The sequence below is a fragment of the Camelina sativa genome, chromosome 9, assembly GCF_030686135.1.
Source record: "Camelina sativa cultivar CO46 ecotype springtype chromosome 9, ASM3068613v1".
Classification (NCBI taxonomy): domain Eukaryota; kingdom Viridiplantae; phylum Streptophyta; class Magnoliopsida; order Brassicales; family Brassicaceae; genus Camelina; species Camelina sativa.
Genome location: NC_141888.1, coordinates 22,032,259 through 22,048,695, shown reverse-complemented (window position 1 = coordinate 22,048,695; position 16,437 = coordinate 22,032,259). Strand labels below are relative to the sequence as shown.

At 33.8% G+C, this 16,437-nt stretch overlaps 2 protein-coding genes and 1 pseudogene across 5 annotated transcripts; all 3 read left to right on the top strand.

Annotated features, from left to right (window-relative positions):
* Positions 1-334: 334 nt before the first annotated feature.
* Positions 335-3,909, top strand: LOC147938498 (polyadenylate-binding protein-interacting protein 10-like; annotated as a pseudogene). The gene is made up of 11 exons (XR_015567197.1): positions 335-504; positions 600-1,151; positions 1,836-1,943; positions 2,025-2,069; positions 2,167-2,239; positions 2,312-2,425; positions 2,512-2,571; positions 2,691-2,738; positions 2,837-2,902; positions 3,244-3,305; positions 3,629-3,909. The product of XR_015567197.1 is annotated as a polyadenylate-binding protein-interacting protein 10-like (transcript).
* LOC147938497 (protein IQ-DOMAIN 15-like) lies at positions 3,635-6,972 on the top strand. 2 transcript variants are annotated; one of them, XM_087467623.1, is made up of 5 exons: positions 3,635-3,775; positions 5,330-5,496; positions 5,758-5,997; positions 6,136-6,339; positions 6,427-6,972. In XM_087467623.1, the coding sequence occupies exons 2-5, from the start codon at positions 5,353-5,355 to the stop codon at positions 6,862-6,864; spliced, it is 1,026 nt and encodes a 341-aa protein (XP_087323749.1). In that variant the 5' UTR covers positions 3,635-3,775; positions 5,330-5,352; the 3' UTR covers positions 6,865-6,972. The 2 variants fall into 2 exon arrangements, with proteins under 2 accessions (XP_087323749.1, XP_087323748.1); XM_087467622.1 differs by having other exon boundaries at positions 5,327-5,496.
* Positions 6,973-7,802: 830 nt separating this feature from the next.
* Positions 7,803-11,365, top strand: LOC104711445 (CDPK-related kinase 6-like). 2 transcript variants are annotated; one of them, XM_010428144.3, is made up of 11 exons: positions 7,803-8,659; positions 8,756-8,886; positions 8,998-9,039; positions 9,168-9,276; positions 9,362-9,440; positions 9,548-9,844; positions 9,929-10,038; positions 10,287-10,391; positions 10,502-10,564; positions 10,670-10,837; positions 10,908-11,365. In XM_010428144.3, the coding sequence occupies exons 1-11, from the start codon at positions 8,093-8,095 to the stop codon at positions 11,046-11,048; spliced, it is 1,812 nt and encodes a 603-aa protein (XP_010426446.1). In that variant the 5' UTR covers positions 7,803-8,092; the 3' UTR covers positions 11,049-11,365. The 2 variants fall into 2 exon arrangements, with proteins under 2 accessions (XP_010426446.1, XP_087324025.1); XM_087467899.1 differs by having other exon boundaries at positions 7,911-8,659; positions 8,756-8,890.
* The last annotated feature ends 5,072 nt before the right edge of the window (positions 11,366-16,437 follow it).

Genomic DNA, 16,437 nt, shown 5'->3' with positions numbered 1-16,437 from the left:
ATTTCTAAATTTCTTTTGGATATACCACTTGATATGATTATTAAAAACTTATAAGTACTAAAATTTTAAAGATAATTTTTAACCAATAATACAGATAGCAAATTCTTACAGTTATAAACACTATTCAAACGTATTCATAAAAATATATTTATGTCTAATTACATATGAAAAGTAGGAAGCTTCCTCCTAGTGAGAAAGAACATAAAGTAAAAAAAGATATTCATTTAGGATGATGTCCAAGGCCATCATCGAAACTAGTACAACAACAAGAAGCTTAATATTGAAGAAGAAAAGTATAAACTAGTTAAAGTCTTTAATTTATAACCAAAGAGTCGGTCTTGTGTTGTGATCCTTCTATTCTAATCATCCCCCTTTACAAAAAAAAAAAAAAAATTCTAATTTTTCTTTTGTTTCAGTCCTCTCTTCTGCTCATTGATCCTTTAAATTAAGTTGGATTCTCTCCATTTATGGCTTAAACCATTTGATCGAGATAAGCCTATCAGGGTTCGTATCACTTCTTGATCTCTCTCTCTCTTCTCTTCTCTTCTCTTCTCTCTCTTTTTTTGAGTTTTGTCTTAGTTTGGTTGCTTTTTATACAGGAATCGGCGAGTTCGTAACTAGTTGTTGTCTGATCTTTCAAAGATTCAACCTTTTTTGGTCCGATCATGGCTGTTGCTGAGAATGCTGGTGTCAAAGTGGACTCTTCTGGTCAGAATTTAGACAACAACAACAACAACAACACTGCTTCATCAGCTACCGAGACGAAGCCGCCATGTCCTGATGTTGATGATGATCAGAGCCCTAAATCTGACTCATCGAATCCTCCTAGCATTGATTCGGCTCCAGAAACAGACGATCGGATCAATGAGACTTCTCAAAAGGGTCAGACTTTGAATGGGTTTAGCAGAAATGGTTTCGAGTCTACGAAATCGGAGAATGGTGGTGAGAACAATGGAGGTAGTCTCAAGAGTGAGATCAAAGATTTGGCTGATGCGTTTTCTAAGCTTAATCCGATGGCTCAGGAATTTGTTCCTCCTTCTCTTTCTCGAAGTCAATCTGGGGTTTTGAGGAATGGATTAGGGTTTACTAACAATTTTGCAGCGCTACCTAAACTTGTTGTTGCAGATGGGACTGATCATTTTCCTAGAAGGGTATGTTATTATACATTCTTGCTGAATTATGATCTCTGTGCTTTGTTTTGTTTTGTTTCGTTTTGTTCTCTGGATGGATATAAAGTTTGTGTTTTGCGATGTTTTGATTGTTACATCTCTAGTAAATGGATGTGTTTCTGATGTATGAAATGTCCTTTTTACATTAGTGTGTGAGTTCCGATCTTTGTGTTTTTTTTAATATTCTGAAGATTTTGATGATACAGTGAGGGGCAGAGAATTGGTGATCTAAAGTTTTGAGCTTTTGTGTGTTTTTTGTTTACCATGATTTGCTAATTTTTAGCTTGTTTCTTGATTGAGAACGCTTGTATGCTGGTACATTCAGCATATAGATAACTGAAAAAAAGTTTTGAGCTTTACGTGTTCTTGTGTCTATCGCTTGATCATTGATGCATAAGCAGTTTCACTTTGTGTGTGGGTTTGTTAAACTTTATTTGTTTACTGTTTGCTTTTTCTTATCACTTACACTTCAGGAAAATGACTGCCTTTGGTAGAAATTTCTATTTTTGTATGAGCTTTGAAGTTTTTGGGGTTTTTAACTAGAAAGTATTCATTTTTTTCTGTGGACACATTCTTCAAACAATGGTATTACCTGTCAGATGTGTTGGACACATTCTTCAAACAATTTTGTAACACATGTGCTTCTTCTTTTACTGTTTGCTACAGAGAAGGAGTTTTGGTCAAGGGAAGCGAAGAATGAACAAAAGGACAAGCTTGGCTCAGAAGGATGATGTGATCAGGAGAACTGTATATGTCTCTGATATCGACCAACAGGTAAAACGAGGGAAGAAGCTATTTTCAATAAACATTTTTCTGGTAAAGGAATTGCCTCTCTTACTTTGTTTTGGTTTGTAGGTTACTGAGGAGAACCTCGCAGGTGTCTTTATTAATTGTGGACAGGTACTTGAAATGATCTTTAATATGTTCCAAATGTTTTGATTATTTGCAGTAACTAGTTTGTTTCCATATCATATTTTTGTCATTTTGGAATCGAAAGGTTGTTGATTGTCGTGTATGCGGTGACCCAAATTCTGTCCTTCGTTTTGCTTTCATTGAGTTCACCAATGAAGGTACTTTCCTCGTCAACCTTTGTTTACTCTAGTTGAGATTTTCTTACATCTAATCAAGAGATGTTGCTGCAGAGGGAGCTAGGGCTGCTTTGAGCATGTCAGGTACTGTGCTTGGTTTTTTACCCTCTTAAGGTTCTTCCTTCCAAAACCGCTATTGCCCCTGTTAACCCAACTTTCCTTCCAAGAGTAAGTTCACATAACTATGACTAAATTTGGTAAAAATCTTGTCATTTTAATCATTCTTGAGCCTAATGGTGCTCTCTTTCTCTCAGTCTGAGGATGAGCGTGAGATGTGTGTGAGGACTGTTTACTGTACCAACATTGACAAGCGGGTAAGTCTATATCCAATTACCATTTCTTCGATGAGATTTAATCTTATATTGGAAACCATTGACAGCTTAAGTATTGGAGAAACTAACTTTCTTCAGTGTCTTATTGCTTAAATTTGCAGATCACTCAGATTGACTTGAAAGGCTTCTTTGAAATGTTTTGTGGGGAGGTATGGATTTTGGTTTTGGAGTGCGAGGATATTTTTACGCTTTCTTAAGTACTGTTTTCTGCTCTGCAATCAACTTTTTTGTTATATATGTTTTTTAGGTTCATCGTCTGAGGCTTGGAGACTATCATCACCAAACCCGTATTGCTTTTGTTGAGTTTGCGCTGGTAAACTCTCTTTGCCTAGGTTTTCAACTAAAGTGTTTCTATTATGGACTTTAGTTTTGATGATTGAATAGTTTCGGTTGCTAGTAAAAAACTAAAGATTGTACTATTAGAATTGCATGCCGGGTTGATCCATTTAAGGAAACTTGATTACCCCTTCTTAGTTACTTGAGTCGTTGCATTTCTTATATCTTCTTACATTTGAAAGACCCCTTCTGAGCTTCTTTGAATCTCTGAGTTAGATGCATAAACTCAAATCTGAAGTTTACGTAAAACGGTCCAAGATTCAAACTTCGTTTTGGATTGTTAATCCGGGATTCATGTACTTTGCTTTGTTCTCTCAGGCGGAAAGTGCAATTGCTGCTCTTCACTGCAGTGGTATGTTCTTGGGGGCACTCCCACTAAGGTAAAGATTTCAACATTTTAACCTTTTTCTTCATCTTTCTACCATATCCCCTTAAATGTCAAATTTTGAATGGTAGGTTGTTGTTTTAGTCATTACTAAAAAGCTAACTTGATATCGATCGATAGGACTTGGCTAGCTCTTCACTTAATTCTATTTCTGGTTCATTTGCCTAAAATGTGACATCTTTCTCAGTTCTATGTATGTTAAATATATTTCCATGATTAGAGAGTGATAGTATAACCAATCTCTTTAGTTATCTAGTATTGTCCTTTTTCTTGGAAGATTTGTATTCATCTTTGTGTTGGTTTTATCTGTTCTTGAAGGGTAAGCCCATCAAAGACACCAGTAAGGCCGCACTTTCCCCGCGCTTAGTTCAAGTGAAAACTATCGTTCTTCTCTCCGGAGATGTCAAAATTATATAGAAAAAGAGAGAGATAGAAAGCTGAAGAAGAAGAAGTCTAAAGAAGAAGGTACTTGAGGCGTTTTGTATTTATATTTAAAACTCTTTTTAGATTTTATTTTTAAGTTTGCTTCGCGGTCGCAGAGCCTGCCCGGGTATCTTTGAACAACTCAAGAACTTTGGTCTAAAACTTTCTCCTTTCTATTTACTCTCCCCAAAAAAAAAAACACAAATCATGTTGTTAAAATTTACAAATTTGAATATTTCTATGATTTATTTAAGACATTTGGAGAAATTTCCTTTTCTTTATTAGTACTTCTTGATTTCAGTTTAGGTCTTGTCTGAATGCGGGTCTAGTTTTGATTTTCTTGTTCTTTGTTTTGTCCTTCTTAGCGTTCGTTACATCAAAACATATGTTTTTCTGGCTAGTATATTACCTTTTTCCGATGAAAAATGTATAGTTTTTAAAACGTTCAAATTACTACGAGTGTTTTTTGTTGCATAGGATAAAACGAGAATTACAGTTATTGCTCAATAAACAATCGGACGAAAGAAATCATGCAATTACAAATTACGTACTAATGGTCTATGTACGTACTTCGTAAAGATTTTGATGCAAAATAAATATTTGAAAGAAAAAAACTCAAATATTTCTGTTATAATTTTTTCCTCTAAACATATAATTCTAATGTAATCATATACTTCTAATGCACTAATATCGTGATTACTTTTTAGGTTCAATTAAAAGAAAAAAAAAAAAAAAAAGGTTTACAATTTGTAATAGTATTGTACAAAGTGTTTACAGTATATATTCTTTTCTTTTATTGTGGAGCTCAATCACTATCTATCAAAAACAATCAAAGCTACAAAGAGTGAGAATACACGAAATCATGATAAACGAGTTAAATAGCGACGTTAATGGTTTTTTTGTGAGAAATTATTATATATGAAAAAGACATATACGAAAGAAGAGAAGGAACAACTTTATGCACTCTCGATAGTTGCATTCCAACATTGACACAGTCTTTCATGTTACAATTATTATTTTTATTTCTGACACAAAAGCTATCTAATTTGTAAACACAAAGCATGCCTACCTATATTACTAGTACTACATTCCTCCTTTCATTTTGTTCTTTATCTTTTATGGAGTAGTATCTATTAGTATTTTATTTTATTTTCCGGCTTCGTTACTCTTCTTATTCCAACATTTTTCCTCTTTTGCTGCTTTTCCGGATGCAAAGCCATTATATGATTACATTAGAGATCATTTTCCATTTGACCGATACATTATGATGCATATATTTCTTCCAATTGTAGAAATACCAATATGAATAAGAAATCAGGAATACTGTTACAAAAAAAAAATCATATAAACCATTGAACTCCTATGATCAATAAATAAATCCTAGTTTCGAGTTTCACTTATCAATGCATCTACCATCGCAAAATGCCAAAATATACATGTACATATATGTACTGACCTTTTAAATTTAATATTGGGGAACAAAAAAGGTTATTGTTCTACATAAAGGACAGTGAGTGTTCCTTTAGCTTATATAGCTCATTCCATATGTACTATCAACAAAGTGACAATATATAATTAACATAAATCGAGCAGCAGACGAAGTTGATTGATCTTGAATCATGGGGAAAACCGGCGGAAGCTCATGGTTCACGGCGGTTAAGAAAGTTTTCCGATCGCCCGAGAAGATAATCCCTAGAAGAAGAATTCGTCGACAAGACAACGACCTCGTCGAAGAAGAAGAGGACGAACAACACCAACGACCGGTATATACCTTTCACTCAATTACTTCTCTCTTTTTTTGTTTTTCTTTTTTTTTCCCTACTCTTCGTTAATTCAAACTATATGATATAACTTAATACACCAACATTTACTTGTAAGTTTGGATAGCTCTATATAACTTTTAGAAAAAAACTTCATCAGCATGAGAGAGAACCTGATTTTTGATAATCTAATTAACTTTAAGATTTTATTTATTAATGAAATATATAAATTTTGTTAAATATTTAATAATTTTGTTGGTGAAGATGAGAAGAAAAAAATGGCTATTTAAGAAAGCTTCTTCTGATCCTTCTGCAATAGACGTCACAAACACAAGAAACGCCGGCAACATTAACTCGACGGCTGTTGACGTGATTGTGGCAGAGGAAACCGAGAAAACTGCGTCTTCGACGGCCAAGGAAACCGTCTTTTTCTGTCGGACGTCTGTCTATCTCAAAAGACACGTGGCTGCTATTCTCATTCAGACAGCTTTCCGAGGATGCCTGGTAAAAATCAATATTTACTTGTATAGCCCCTTATTATACTTTTGTTACCTTAATGAGGTTGATTATTAATTAATGAACATATATTTGTATCACTCTATTGACGAAACTAAGCTTGATTTCGATGACTTGTAAATGAAGGCCAAAACGGCATTTAGGGCTCTACAAGGAGTTGTGAAACTACAAGCCCTAGTGAGAGGCCACAACGTGCGTAGACGAACTAGCATCACTTTGCTTCGGGTTCAGGCTTTGGTTCGGTTCCAGGCTCGAGCTCTAGACCACCGGAGAAAACTTACAACCAACCCCGTCGATGAAAATTCCTTATCTCGTGCTTTCTCTAAACAGGTTCAACCAATATCGAACTTACCATTTTGTTTTAAATTTTCATTACAACTTTACTAATAGACAAACGCTTTGGGTTAACTATCAAAGATGTGGAGAACCACAACGAGAGAAGCTCACAGTGAAAGCGAATTAGAGGACACAAGACCGAGTAGGTTAAACCGGTTCGGTTATCAAGAAACCGGAAGGAGAATGTCAACTGATCAGGCTATCGTTGAACCAGTCAAGACAGTTGAGATCGATACGTATAATACGTACTCAGACCACCTCCAACGACTCAACGACCAGACACCAAGTGGGAAGTCTTGCTTCACACGGCAAGTCCATTCAATGCCAAATTACATGTCTAACACTGCCTCAACCGTGGCTAGGTTCCGCCGGCCACAAAGCGTACCAAAGCAGAGATCAAACCGTACCGGTTTAGATAAGAACGAACCAAGATTACAATTGATTAGAAAGCGATTGTCATTTCACAAGGATAATACGCAATCGCACGGTTATAATGACGGTGATGGTTACTTTTGGTAGGAATGCTCACGAGGTTATTAAATAAACCGAATCGGTTATTGAGTAGCCGAATTGAACCGATGATCCAATCAAAGATATTTTATTTTATACTATAAGTATTGGACCCAAGATTTAATATTTTTTTTAATATTGCACCAAACAATTATCAATTTAGACTTCTTCTTCAATGCTAAAAACATCGTGACTAATGACTAATTCGATGTCAAACGTCCGCAGCTTTGAACAAAACCGATGGTTGAATGCATACCAAGTGGATTTAAACCGGTTTTATTTATTTGATGGTTGGCATATTTACTTTGTTTATCCAAACTCGATTCTCGAAGTCAAATTCCTCCAACCGTCCTTAATTTTTTCAGCTGTAAAATAAGAAATAAGAATGTAGAATTTTTTTCCTTTAGTTGAAAAATTTTAAATCATAATTCCATTTTGGAGTTTGATTTCTCCACTTGCGTTGAAAAACACAATTTCTAATGAAATATTACTTCATTTAGAATAATTATTTCATTTCAGAATTTCAGAAAATGGAAAACTAGATTGGAAATATGTTTTAAATGAGTAATGATCGTGACCTATAAAATTGATAACCTATCCATTTTCTCAAATTCAAAAACATTAATACTCCTTCTGTCCCTAAGATATTTTAAACATTTTCCTTTGTACAATTTTATTAGGTTTTTTCAAAATCTCTACAGACTTTATATTAATGTAATAATAGTTTATAACTATATGAAGTCTGTAATTATTTTTAATACTAGTCAATTTATTAAAACTATTATTATTATTATTTTTTAATCTTTTTGTGTTTAGCCAAAAAAAATCTTATATATCCAAACATAATTATTTTAAAAATTTTAAAATATAGTTTCAGCAAACAAAAAAAAAAATCCGAGACAAATAAGACATAATAAATATAATCATTAATCACACGTCACTAGCTCACGTGGCTATCGTAGTAATCACGTTTCCTCCGCTGTCGTTATAGCAAAACCACCGGCATTTTCTTCCGTTACTGTTATATTTATGTTCTTTCGATTTTTTAATTAATTCTTTTTTTTCTCCAGCGGTCATTCAAACCTCTGTTTTGTTTTTTTTTTTCCTCTTGGGTTTGAAATGATCTCTGTGAAAGCTTTACACTATTCAACTTCGTCTCCTCACCGTCCGATGTATTGACTTTTGTTTTCTCACCGATCAAAAAACTAAACTTTGACTTTCAAACAATCCGGCGACGATGGGTCACTGTTACAGCCGGAACATTTCCACCGTCGACGATGACGACAACGAGATCCCCTCCGTAACCGCTCAGTTACGTCATCGTCGCTCAGTTAACAACAACAACCACCAGACTTCATCGTCGATTCCCCAGTCTCCGGCTGCTTCGGAAGTCAACCCTTACAATATCAGCCCATTCCAAAGCCCGTTACCGGCTGGAGTAGCTCCATCTCCGGCGAGTACTCCGGGAAGAAAATTCAAATGGCCGTTCCCGCCTCCTTCACCTGCGAAACCGATCATGGCGGCTCTGAGACGGCGAAGAGGTGCAGCACCACAGCCGCGAGATGGTCCGATCCCTGAGGATAGGGAAGAAGTCGATCACGGAAGAGCCGGAGGTAGCGGTGCCGGAGGCGGGATCGGAGGGAGGTTGGACAAAAATTTCGGGTTTGCTAAGAACTTTGAAACAAAGTATGAGCTTGGGAAAGAGGTGGGTCGAGGGCATTTTGGTCATACTTGTTGGGCTAAAGCTAAGAAAGGCAAGATCAAAGGTCAAACTGTTGCTGTCAAAATCATCTCTAAATCTAAGGTTTGTTACAATGTGATCGATTCCAAAGTTACTGGAAACATAAGAATTGGTTCTTGTGTTGTTGATACAATGTGGGGTGTTTTGTGGTGTTTTCAGATGACATCAGCTTTATCAATTGAAGATGTTCGTCGAGAGGTGAAGTTGTTGAAAGCTTTGTCAGGGCATAGTCATATGGTTAAGTTCTACGATGTGTTTGAAGATGCTGATAATGTCTTTGTTGTTATGGAGTAAGTATGTCTCTTTCATTGCTTTCTATGTATAACAATTCTGTTTTTGATTTGGAACACTTGTCTCGGTCTTTCTCTAATGAATATGTATTGACTCCATTATGGTTCCAGGTTATGTGAAGGTGGAGAGCTATTGGATAGAATTTTGGCGAGGTAAAATCAAAACTAGTCTTTCCTCTGTTTTCATTTCTTTGTGTATTCCAGTTTTGGTCTATATAGGTTAAAGAGGTAGCTTTGTGTTGTATAACACCTTGTAATGTCTATATATCTCTTTACTGCAGAGGTGGTCGATACCCGGAAGCAGATGCAAAGCGTATTCTTGTGCAGATTTTATCTGCAACTGCTTTCTTCCATCTTCAAGGTGTTGTGCACCGTGATCTGAAGCCGGAGGTACACATTCTGCTTCTACCAGTTTTTGAATAATATATCATGATTTGCTTGTGTTTTTTAACAAGTTCTGTACTGTTTTATCCAGAATTTTCTCTTTACCAGCAAAAATGAGGATGCAACACTCAAGGTTATAGATTTTGGTTTGTCTGATTTCGCTAGATTCGGTAATGATCTATTTCTTTACTTCTCTTTCTTATACATGACTCTGCTTAGTAGAATTTTATGTCGACTTAAAGGGATGAATGTTTTCTTTGTGGTGGTGTTTAATCAGATCAGCGTCTCAACGATGTGGTAGGAAGTGCATACTATGTTGCACCTGAAGTACTCCACAGATCATATAGCACTGAAGCAGATATATGGAGTATTGGTGTCATATCTTACATATTACTTTGTGGAAGTAGACCATTTTATGGAAGAACCGAGTCTGCTATTTTCCGTTGTGTGCTTAGAGCGAATCCTAATTTCGAAGATTTGCCTTGGCCTTCAATATCTCCTATTGCCAAAGACTTTGTGAAAAGGCTTTTGAACAAAGACCATAGGAAAAGAATGACAGCTGCTCAAGCTTTAGGTAAGTTCCTAATTAACCACTAGTGTTAAAAACTAGTGACATTGATTGATGGAAACGTAATGATGAGTATGATTAAATTTGCAGCTCATCCATGGCTTCGAGATGAAAACCCTGGTTTACTTCTTGATTTCTCTATTTACAAATTGGTCAAGTCTTATATTCGAGCATCGCCTTTCAGACGAGCAGCACTTAAGGTGATTCTCTAATAATTAACATATGTGTTGTAGTTTACCCTTGCAAATACGATAACATGTGTGACAGAATAGATCAGATCCATTTGTTAACCAAGTTGTTCAGATCTTGTCAAGAGTTTAACAGTTTTCTTAGGATTATTGTCATATTTTTTTTTTACATTAGTTTGTTTGATCCTAGCTTTTGTTCTTAATTGAGTTGATAACGTGTCTTTTATGTTATCTTTATTTTTCTGTTACTTGTACCACAGGCTCTATCGAAAGCTATACCCGAAGAAGAACTCGTGTTCCTTAAAGCACAGTTTATGCTCCTCGACCCAGAGGATGGAGGCTTGCATCTACACAATTTCACCACGGTCAGTGGGTGATTTCCACACTCATCTTTACTGGTCTAACAATAGGCTTTTAGTGTCACTGTTCTTCAATTTATGAATCTGAGAGTCTTCTTATCTTATGCTAAATGCAGGCTCTGACAAGATATGCTACGGATGCTATGATCGAATCTAGGCTTCCTGACATTTTAAACATGGTACATCAACATATCTTTATAAGTCGCAGCATTTCTAGTTTGTGGTTGTAATATACATTGTAATACTCTTTTTTTTCTGTGTGTTTCCTTCTTGTTTGACTGAAGATGCAACCCTTGGCACATAGAAAACTTGATTTTGAAGAGTTCTGTGCGGCTGCGGTCAGCGTTTATCAACTTGAGGCTCTTGAAGAATGGGAACAGATCGCAACGATAGCCTTTGACAACTTTGAACGTGAAGGAAGCCGAGCCATTTCTGTCCAAGAACTCGCAGAGGTATGTAGGGACTTCAATATATCCCTGAGATCTGTAATTCTGTGAAACCAATATCTTTTTGCATATGCAGGAGATGAGTTTGGGACCAAATGCATATCCTCTGCTCAAGGATTGGATAAGAAGTTCAGATGGAAAGCTGAATTTCTTAGGCTACGCCAAGTTCTTACATGGTGTGACTGTTCGAAGCTCGAGCTCGAGACCAACAAGGTGACTTCTAACTTTGCATGTCAAACCCGAATCATTAAAACATGTCGATTCAAGGAAAAAAACATCGACCGGAAGAAAAGGTACCTCTTTTGTATTAAGCATTTTGTTTTCAGGGGAACCATACTAAATCCAAACAAACAAAAAGGAAGATACATATATTCTTGTTTGTATAGAACATTAGTTGAGTTGTTGTGGTTCGGTTGTGGTTTTCTGTCCACTAAGGCAATGCAATGGTATTGGAGGTGTAATAAATCAAAGTCTAGCTAAAAACTCAAAATTTGTGCTAATTCGAAAATTAATTATATCATTTCCTCTTCTAAACTAGCTGATAACTGCACTATGCACATTTTCAAAAAAAATTTGAAATAATAAAACAATCCATATCATTTGCTTACTTAAAATTTGAGCTAATTGGTTTGTTACCATACAATCATTTAATTTTATTTTTATAAGTGAAAGGAAGTCATGGTAAATTTTGTTGTAAGAAATTAATAAACGTAAAACAAAATTTTGAATTAAAATAAATGTTCAAGTAAATATAGCATATCATATTGAGTCTTCTGCATTTTGAGAGCAGTAGATAGTAGATAGTGTGTGTGGATTTCTCTACTAGTTGTCACCTCACTTTAGAATTTTATAGCCATAGAAAAAAAATTTAAACATCTCCAAAAGAGACAACTCTTATCAACATCACAAACAAAAAAAGCTAAGAGAACTAACACAATCTCATCAAATTGAAAAGACATATTAATTGGTTATCTATCATTGTTACTAGGTAATAACCCGAACATATGTACAGATTGTTGTATAATTAGGTATGTTTATTAATTTAATTTAATTTAATTAATAATCATAAAAATATATATAACAAATAAATTTCCTAAATGTCAAAAATATTTTTACACTTTTATTTATTTAATCATACAATATCAAAGTATATAAATTATTTATATATAATCATACATACATGTTTCTTTTATAATTCAGTTTTTATAAAAGTACTAGATAAGGCTCGCGTTATTACGCAGGTAAAAATTTTAAAAAAATTATTGAGAATAATTAAGTAGTAAGATACATGTTTTTAGATTTTATCTTGTAACATTTTAATATTGAAAACCTCTCATATTTCATTTTAATAGTCTCTTAGTTTCATTATATAAGAGTTTCAAGGCTGTTTTTGCTCTATTTTATAACATTTTCTCAAATTTCTATGTACAATTTTTATTAATATAAAATTTATGACTATTTGAACTATGCAGTATATTTTTCCATTGGTTTAAGTTTTATAAATGACATAATATTTATTGTTTATTAATCTTTGTGCTTTTACCCAAAAACTCTTATAGGACAATGAGTACCATTTAAATATATATACAATCATAATAAACCATATTTTAAGTTTAATTACGCATTTCATCTTAATGCATAGAACTAAATATTTTATATCAAACACAATTAATACATCATATCAAATCTATATCTCAGTAAGAATTGAAAATAAAAATAAAAATTAACATAATATAATTCGCAAAAAAACTGAATCAACATTATTTAAGATATATTTGTTATGTTGTTATCTCATAAGTACTTATCTCATGTCATAATCAATTTTAAATGAGTGAAATTGATAAAATAAATACATATATAAAGATAATAGAGACTTTCTGATCAAATAACTGAAGATTCATTCCTATAAATTATAATTTATTTTGAATTATCTTATGTTTTAACATATGCATTACAAAAATACATGTGTTGAAATTATAAAATCAAACATAAAAAAAAGTTACTAATATTCTTAAATGAATTTTGTTTATAATGATACATATTAATATTTGAAAAAATTAATCTAAAATAAATTTCATTGTTATACATTCAGTTTAGTAATCAAATTTAACTATCTATTTCATCGTAAAACCATAATTCACTTCTTCATAGATTAGAGTTAAAATTTTAATAACAAAAATAATATTCGCATCATATGAGATAATATGTATATTGGTTAGTATTTTAAATTTAACAATAAAACTAATCAGTAAAAAAATCAGTTAACATCCACAATTCTTTTGTAGATCCAAAATATCCAAAATATTATTCTTCTATATGTGATAATTTCATAAGTAATACTTTTGTCAATTTTCATCAATTAACCAAAAATTCATTCCTACAAACTCATTTGTTCTATTTTTTTCCAGGTTTCTCATATTACTACATGAATTAAAATCTTTAAAATAAAACATGTAAAACTATACTAATACACATCATGTTTTGAAATTTTTTCTTTTTAAGTTCATTGCTTACAATAAAAATTTATATTACAACGATAAATACAATTTATATCCGACTAAAATTGTGTTAAATAACTTATGTTATTATTTTAACTTTGTTATTTATTATTTATTGATTAATATACATGCTTAATAAATTAAGTTTTTGCTTACACATGTAAAATTTGATTGAGAACACACATAAAATATAATGAGCATACAATGGAAAATATATTGATTTTCTTAGTTTTCTTTTTTGATTTAGAAAAATAAATTTTTAACATATAAACATGTAAAACTTTTTAAATATAATTAGTTGTCCTACCACGTTTATAAAAAAAAAAATTATGTTGGCATGTGTCAACATCTAATCAGTATATTTGACACATGTCACGATCTTGATAATGAATAAATTTGACATCAAGCTTTATATAATAAGATTCTTAGGTATTTGGAGCATTAAAGGAAAAAAAAACATTGTTAATGGTATGTTAATAAGAAAAATGAAAATTTTCTATGATATTAAAGTATTTTAGTTTAAGTTTTCAATATAAAATAAAGTAATTAATAATTAAAATCCTTATTATAATTTAAGTAACGAATCAAATACATTTCCAATAAAAATCATACGAAGCACAATCAAAAATTTCAAAAAAATCCCAAAGATTATTTTATTTTTAATCTCTTTTATATTTCCCTTCATGTATATATTGCTAGGTTTAATTCTAATATCTTCATATTTGCAGTACAAGCTAGATTGTACATGGAATATCAAAAAATTTAATATAGAATTCTTAAGTACAAAATTTGAACTAAATAAACACTATAATGATCTTTTTTTTTTTTGACAATACATTATAATGATCTTTATATAGTTATATGTTGGATCACAAGAACTAAATATAATGATAAGTATACTAAAAATGTATTACAAGCTTTGTAGAAGTAAGAGAGAGTTAAGAAAAATTGATTCAATAATTGTATTACAAAAAATAATTGTTTCGTTAAACATTGCATACTTTTAAAAATAAAAATATATATACTTGAATATGTAAGAAATAATCAAACATCTAAAGTAAATTATGATGATAGTTTTTTTAACTGATTCCTTTATTGTGAGATGATCAGAATTAATATTTATGAATCTGCACTGATAAATTAATTTTAATATAGCCATCAAAAATTATTATACATATCTAATTTTAAATTAAAAAATAGAAGTAAATAAGAAGGAAAGAAGAACAATACATAAAAAAAAAGATTAAACACAATGTGAGATATATACATTATTGAACAAAATGTACAAATTACTTTTGCTAATATATATTTAAGATATCTATCAAACAAAATGTACAATTACAGATGATATCCTAAATAACTTTTGCTAATACAATTTGAGTAAATCATTGGATGGAGGGGTTACCCTCCGGAAGGAATAATTGTTTCCCCCGGTTGTTCTATACCACTTATTGTGTGTAATGATGAATTGCATTTTCTGGAATTACCGGGGGGCCAATAAACCCAATTTCATGCGGTCAATTAGGTATATGTTGAAGAGATTTCAGACGCAGTTACTCGCTTTGTTTGAAACTCATGCTGGTGGGAATCGAGCAGCTCGCATCTGTCAAGGATTAGGTTTTGACCAGTCCTTTCGTGTGGATGCTGTAGGACAAAGTGGAGGGATTTGGCTCTTGTGGCGTACGGAGGTCGGTTTGGTATCAATTGTCGAGTCTTCGGACCAGTTTGTTCATGCTAGGATAGATGATGGAGTGAATCCGATGCACATTGTTGTTGTTTATGCAGCTCCTACTCCAGCTAGAAGACGTGGGCTTTGGGATAAGCTGGGAGAAGTGATTCAGGGGATTAATGTTCCGTTTATGGTGGGTGGTGATTTTAATACTGTAGTACGGCTAGACGAACGGTCCGGAGGTAATGGTCGCTTGTCCCCGGACTCTTTGGAGTTTGGCTCGTGGATTAATTCTAATTCCCTAATCGATATGGGGTTCAAGGGGAACAAGTTTACATGGCGGAGAGGGCGTGTGGCTTCCAACTATGTGGCTAAGAGGTTGGATAGGGTATTGTGCTGTGCTCAGACACGTCTACGATGGCAAGAGGCTACGGTGACTCACTTACCTTTCTTGGCATCGGACCATGCACCTCTGTATGTGCAGTTGAGCCCGGAGGTTCGGTGCGATCCACGGCGGAGACCGTTTAGGTTTGAGGCTGCGTGGTTGTCTCATCCTGAGTTTAAAGAGATGTTGACATCATCCTGGGATACGGAGATTACAACACAACTAGCTCTGCAGAGATTGACAGTTATGCTTAAGAAGTGGAATCATGAAGTTTTTGGGGATATCCAGAGACGGAAGGAGCATTTGTCAGCGGCGATTACAAGGGTTCAAGATCAACTGGATGCCCATCAGTCAGATAACCTACTGAGTGAGGAAGAAGGGTTGATTAAAGAACTAGATTTGGTCTTGGAACAAGAGGAGGTTCTCTGGTTTCAAAAATCAAGGGAGAAGTGGATTGCTCTGGGGGAGAGAAATACAAAGTACTTTCATACCTCAACTATTATCCGAAGGCGTAAGAATAGTATCGAAATGCTGAAAAATGATGAGGGAGGCTGGGTCTCGGATGTACAAGAACTAGAGCAAATGGCGATTGCTTTTTATCAGAAACTGTACTCACTGGAGGGGGTTGATCTAGAAGCCGAGAGTCTTTTACAGATAGGTTTTCAGAAGTTAACTCAGGGGGAGCTTGCAGAATTGAGTAAACCGAGTCTTTTACAGACAGGTCCAGACGGTTTTCACCCGGGGTTCTATCAGTCTAGCTGGGAGGTGGTAGGTTCCTCTGTGGTCCGTTTTATCATGGATTTCTTTGAGTCGGGGGCTCTACCTGCTGAGGCGAACGATGCACTAGTTGTTCTGATTGCTAAGGTAGCGAAACCAGAGTTGATGACTCAATTTCGACCTATAAGCTTATGTAACGTGTTATTCAAAATGATTACAAAAACAATGGTTACCAGGCTGAAGAGAGTGATGCCTAAGCTTATTGGTCCTGCTCAAGTGAGCTTTATTCCAGGGAGATTGAGTACAAACAACATAGTGGTGGTCCAAGAGGCAGTGC

What these genes read in the sequence shown, in the direction of transcription:
- LOC147938497 (XM_087467623.1), top strand. Translation starts at nt 5,353, where the DNA reads ATGGGGAAAACCGGCGGAAGCTCATGGTTCACGGCGGTTAAGAAAGTT. An exon ending in CAGCTTTCCGAGGATGCCTG is followed by an intron (nt 5,998 to 6,135) that starts GTAAAAATCAAT and finishes TTGTAAATGAAG; the next exon opens with GCCAAAACGGCATTTAGGGC. An exon ending in CTCGTGCTTTCTCTAAACAG is followed by an intron (nt 6,340 to 6,426) that starts GTTCAACCAATA and finishes TAACTATCAAAG; the next exon opens with ATGTGGAGAACCACAACGAG.
- LOC104711445 (XM_010428144.3), top strand. Translation starts at nt 8,093, where the DNA reads ATGGGTCACTGTTACAGCCGGAACATTTCCACCGTCGACGATGACGAC. An exon ending in AAATCATCTCTAAATCTAAG is followed by an intron (nt 8,660 to 8,755) that starts GTTTGTTACAAT and finishes TGGTGTTTTCAG; the next exon opens with ATGACATCAGCTTTATCAAT. An exon ending in TTCCTGACATTTTAAACATG is followed by an intron (nt 10,565 to 10,669) that starts GTACATCAACAT and finishes GTTTGACTGAAG; the next exon opens with ATGCAACCCTTGGCACATAG.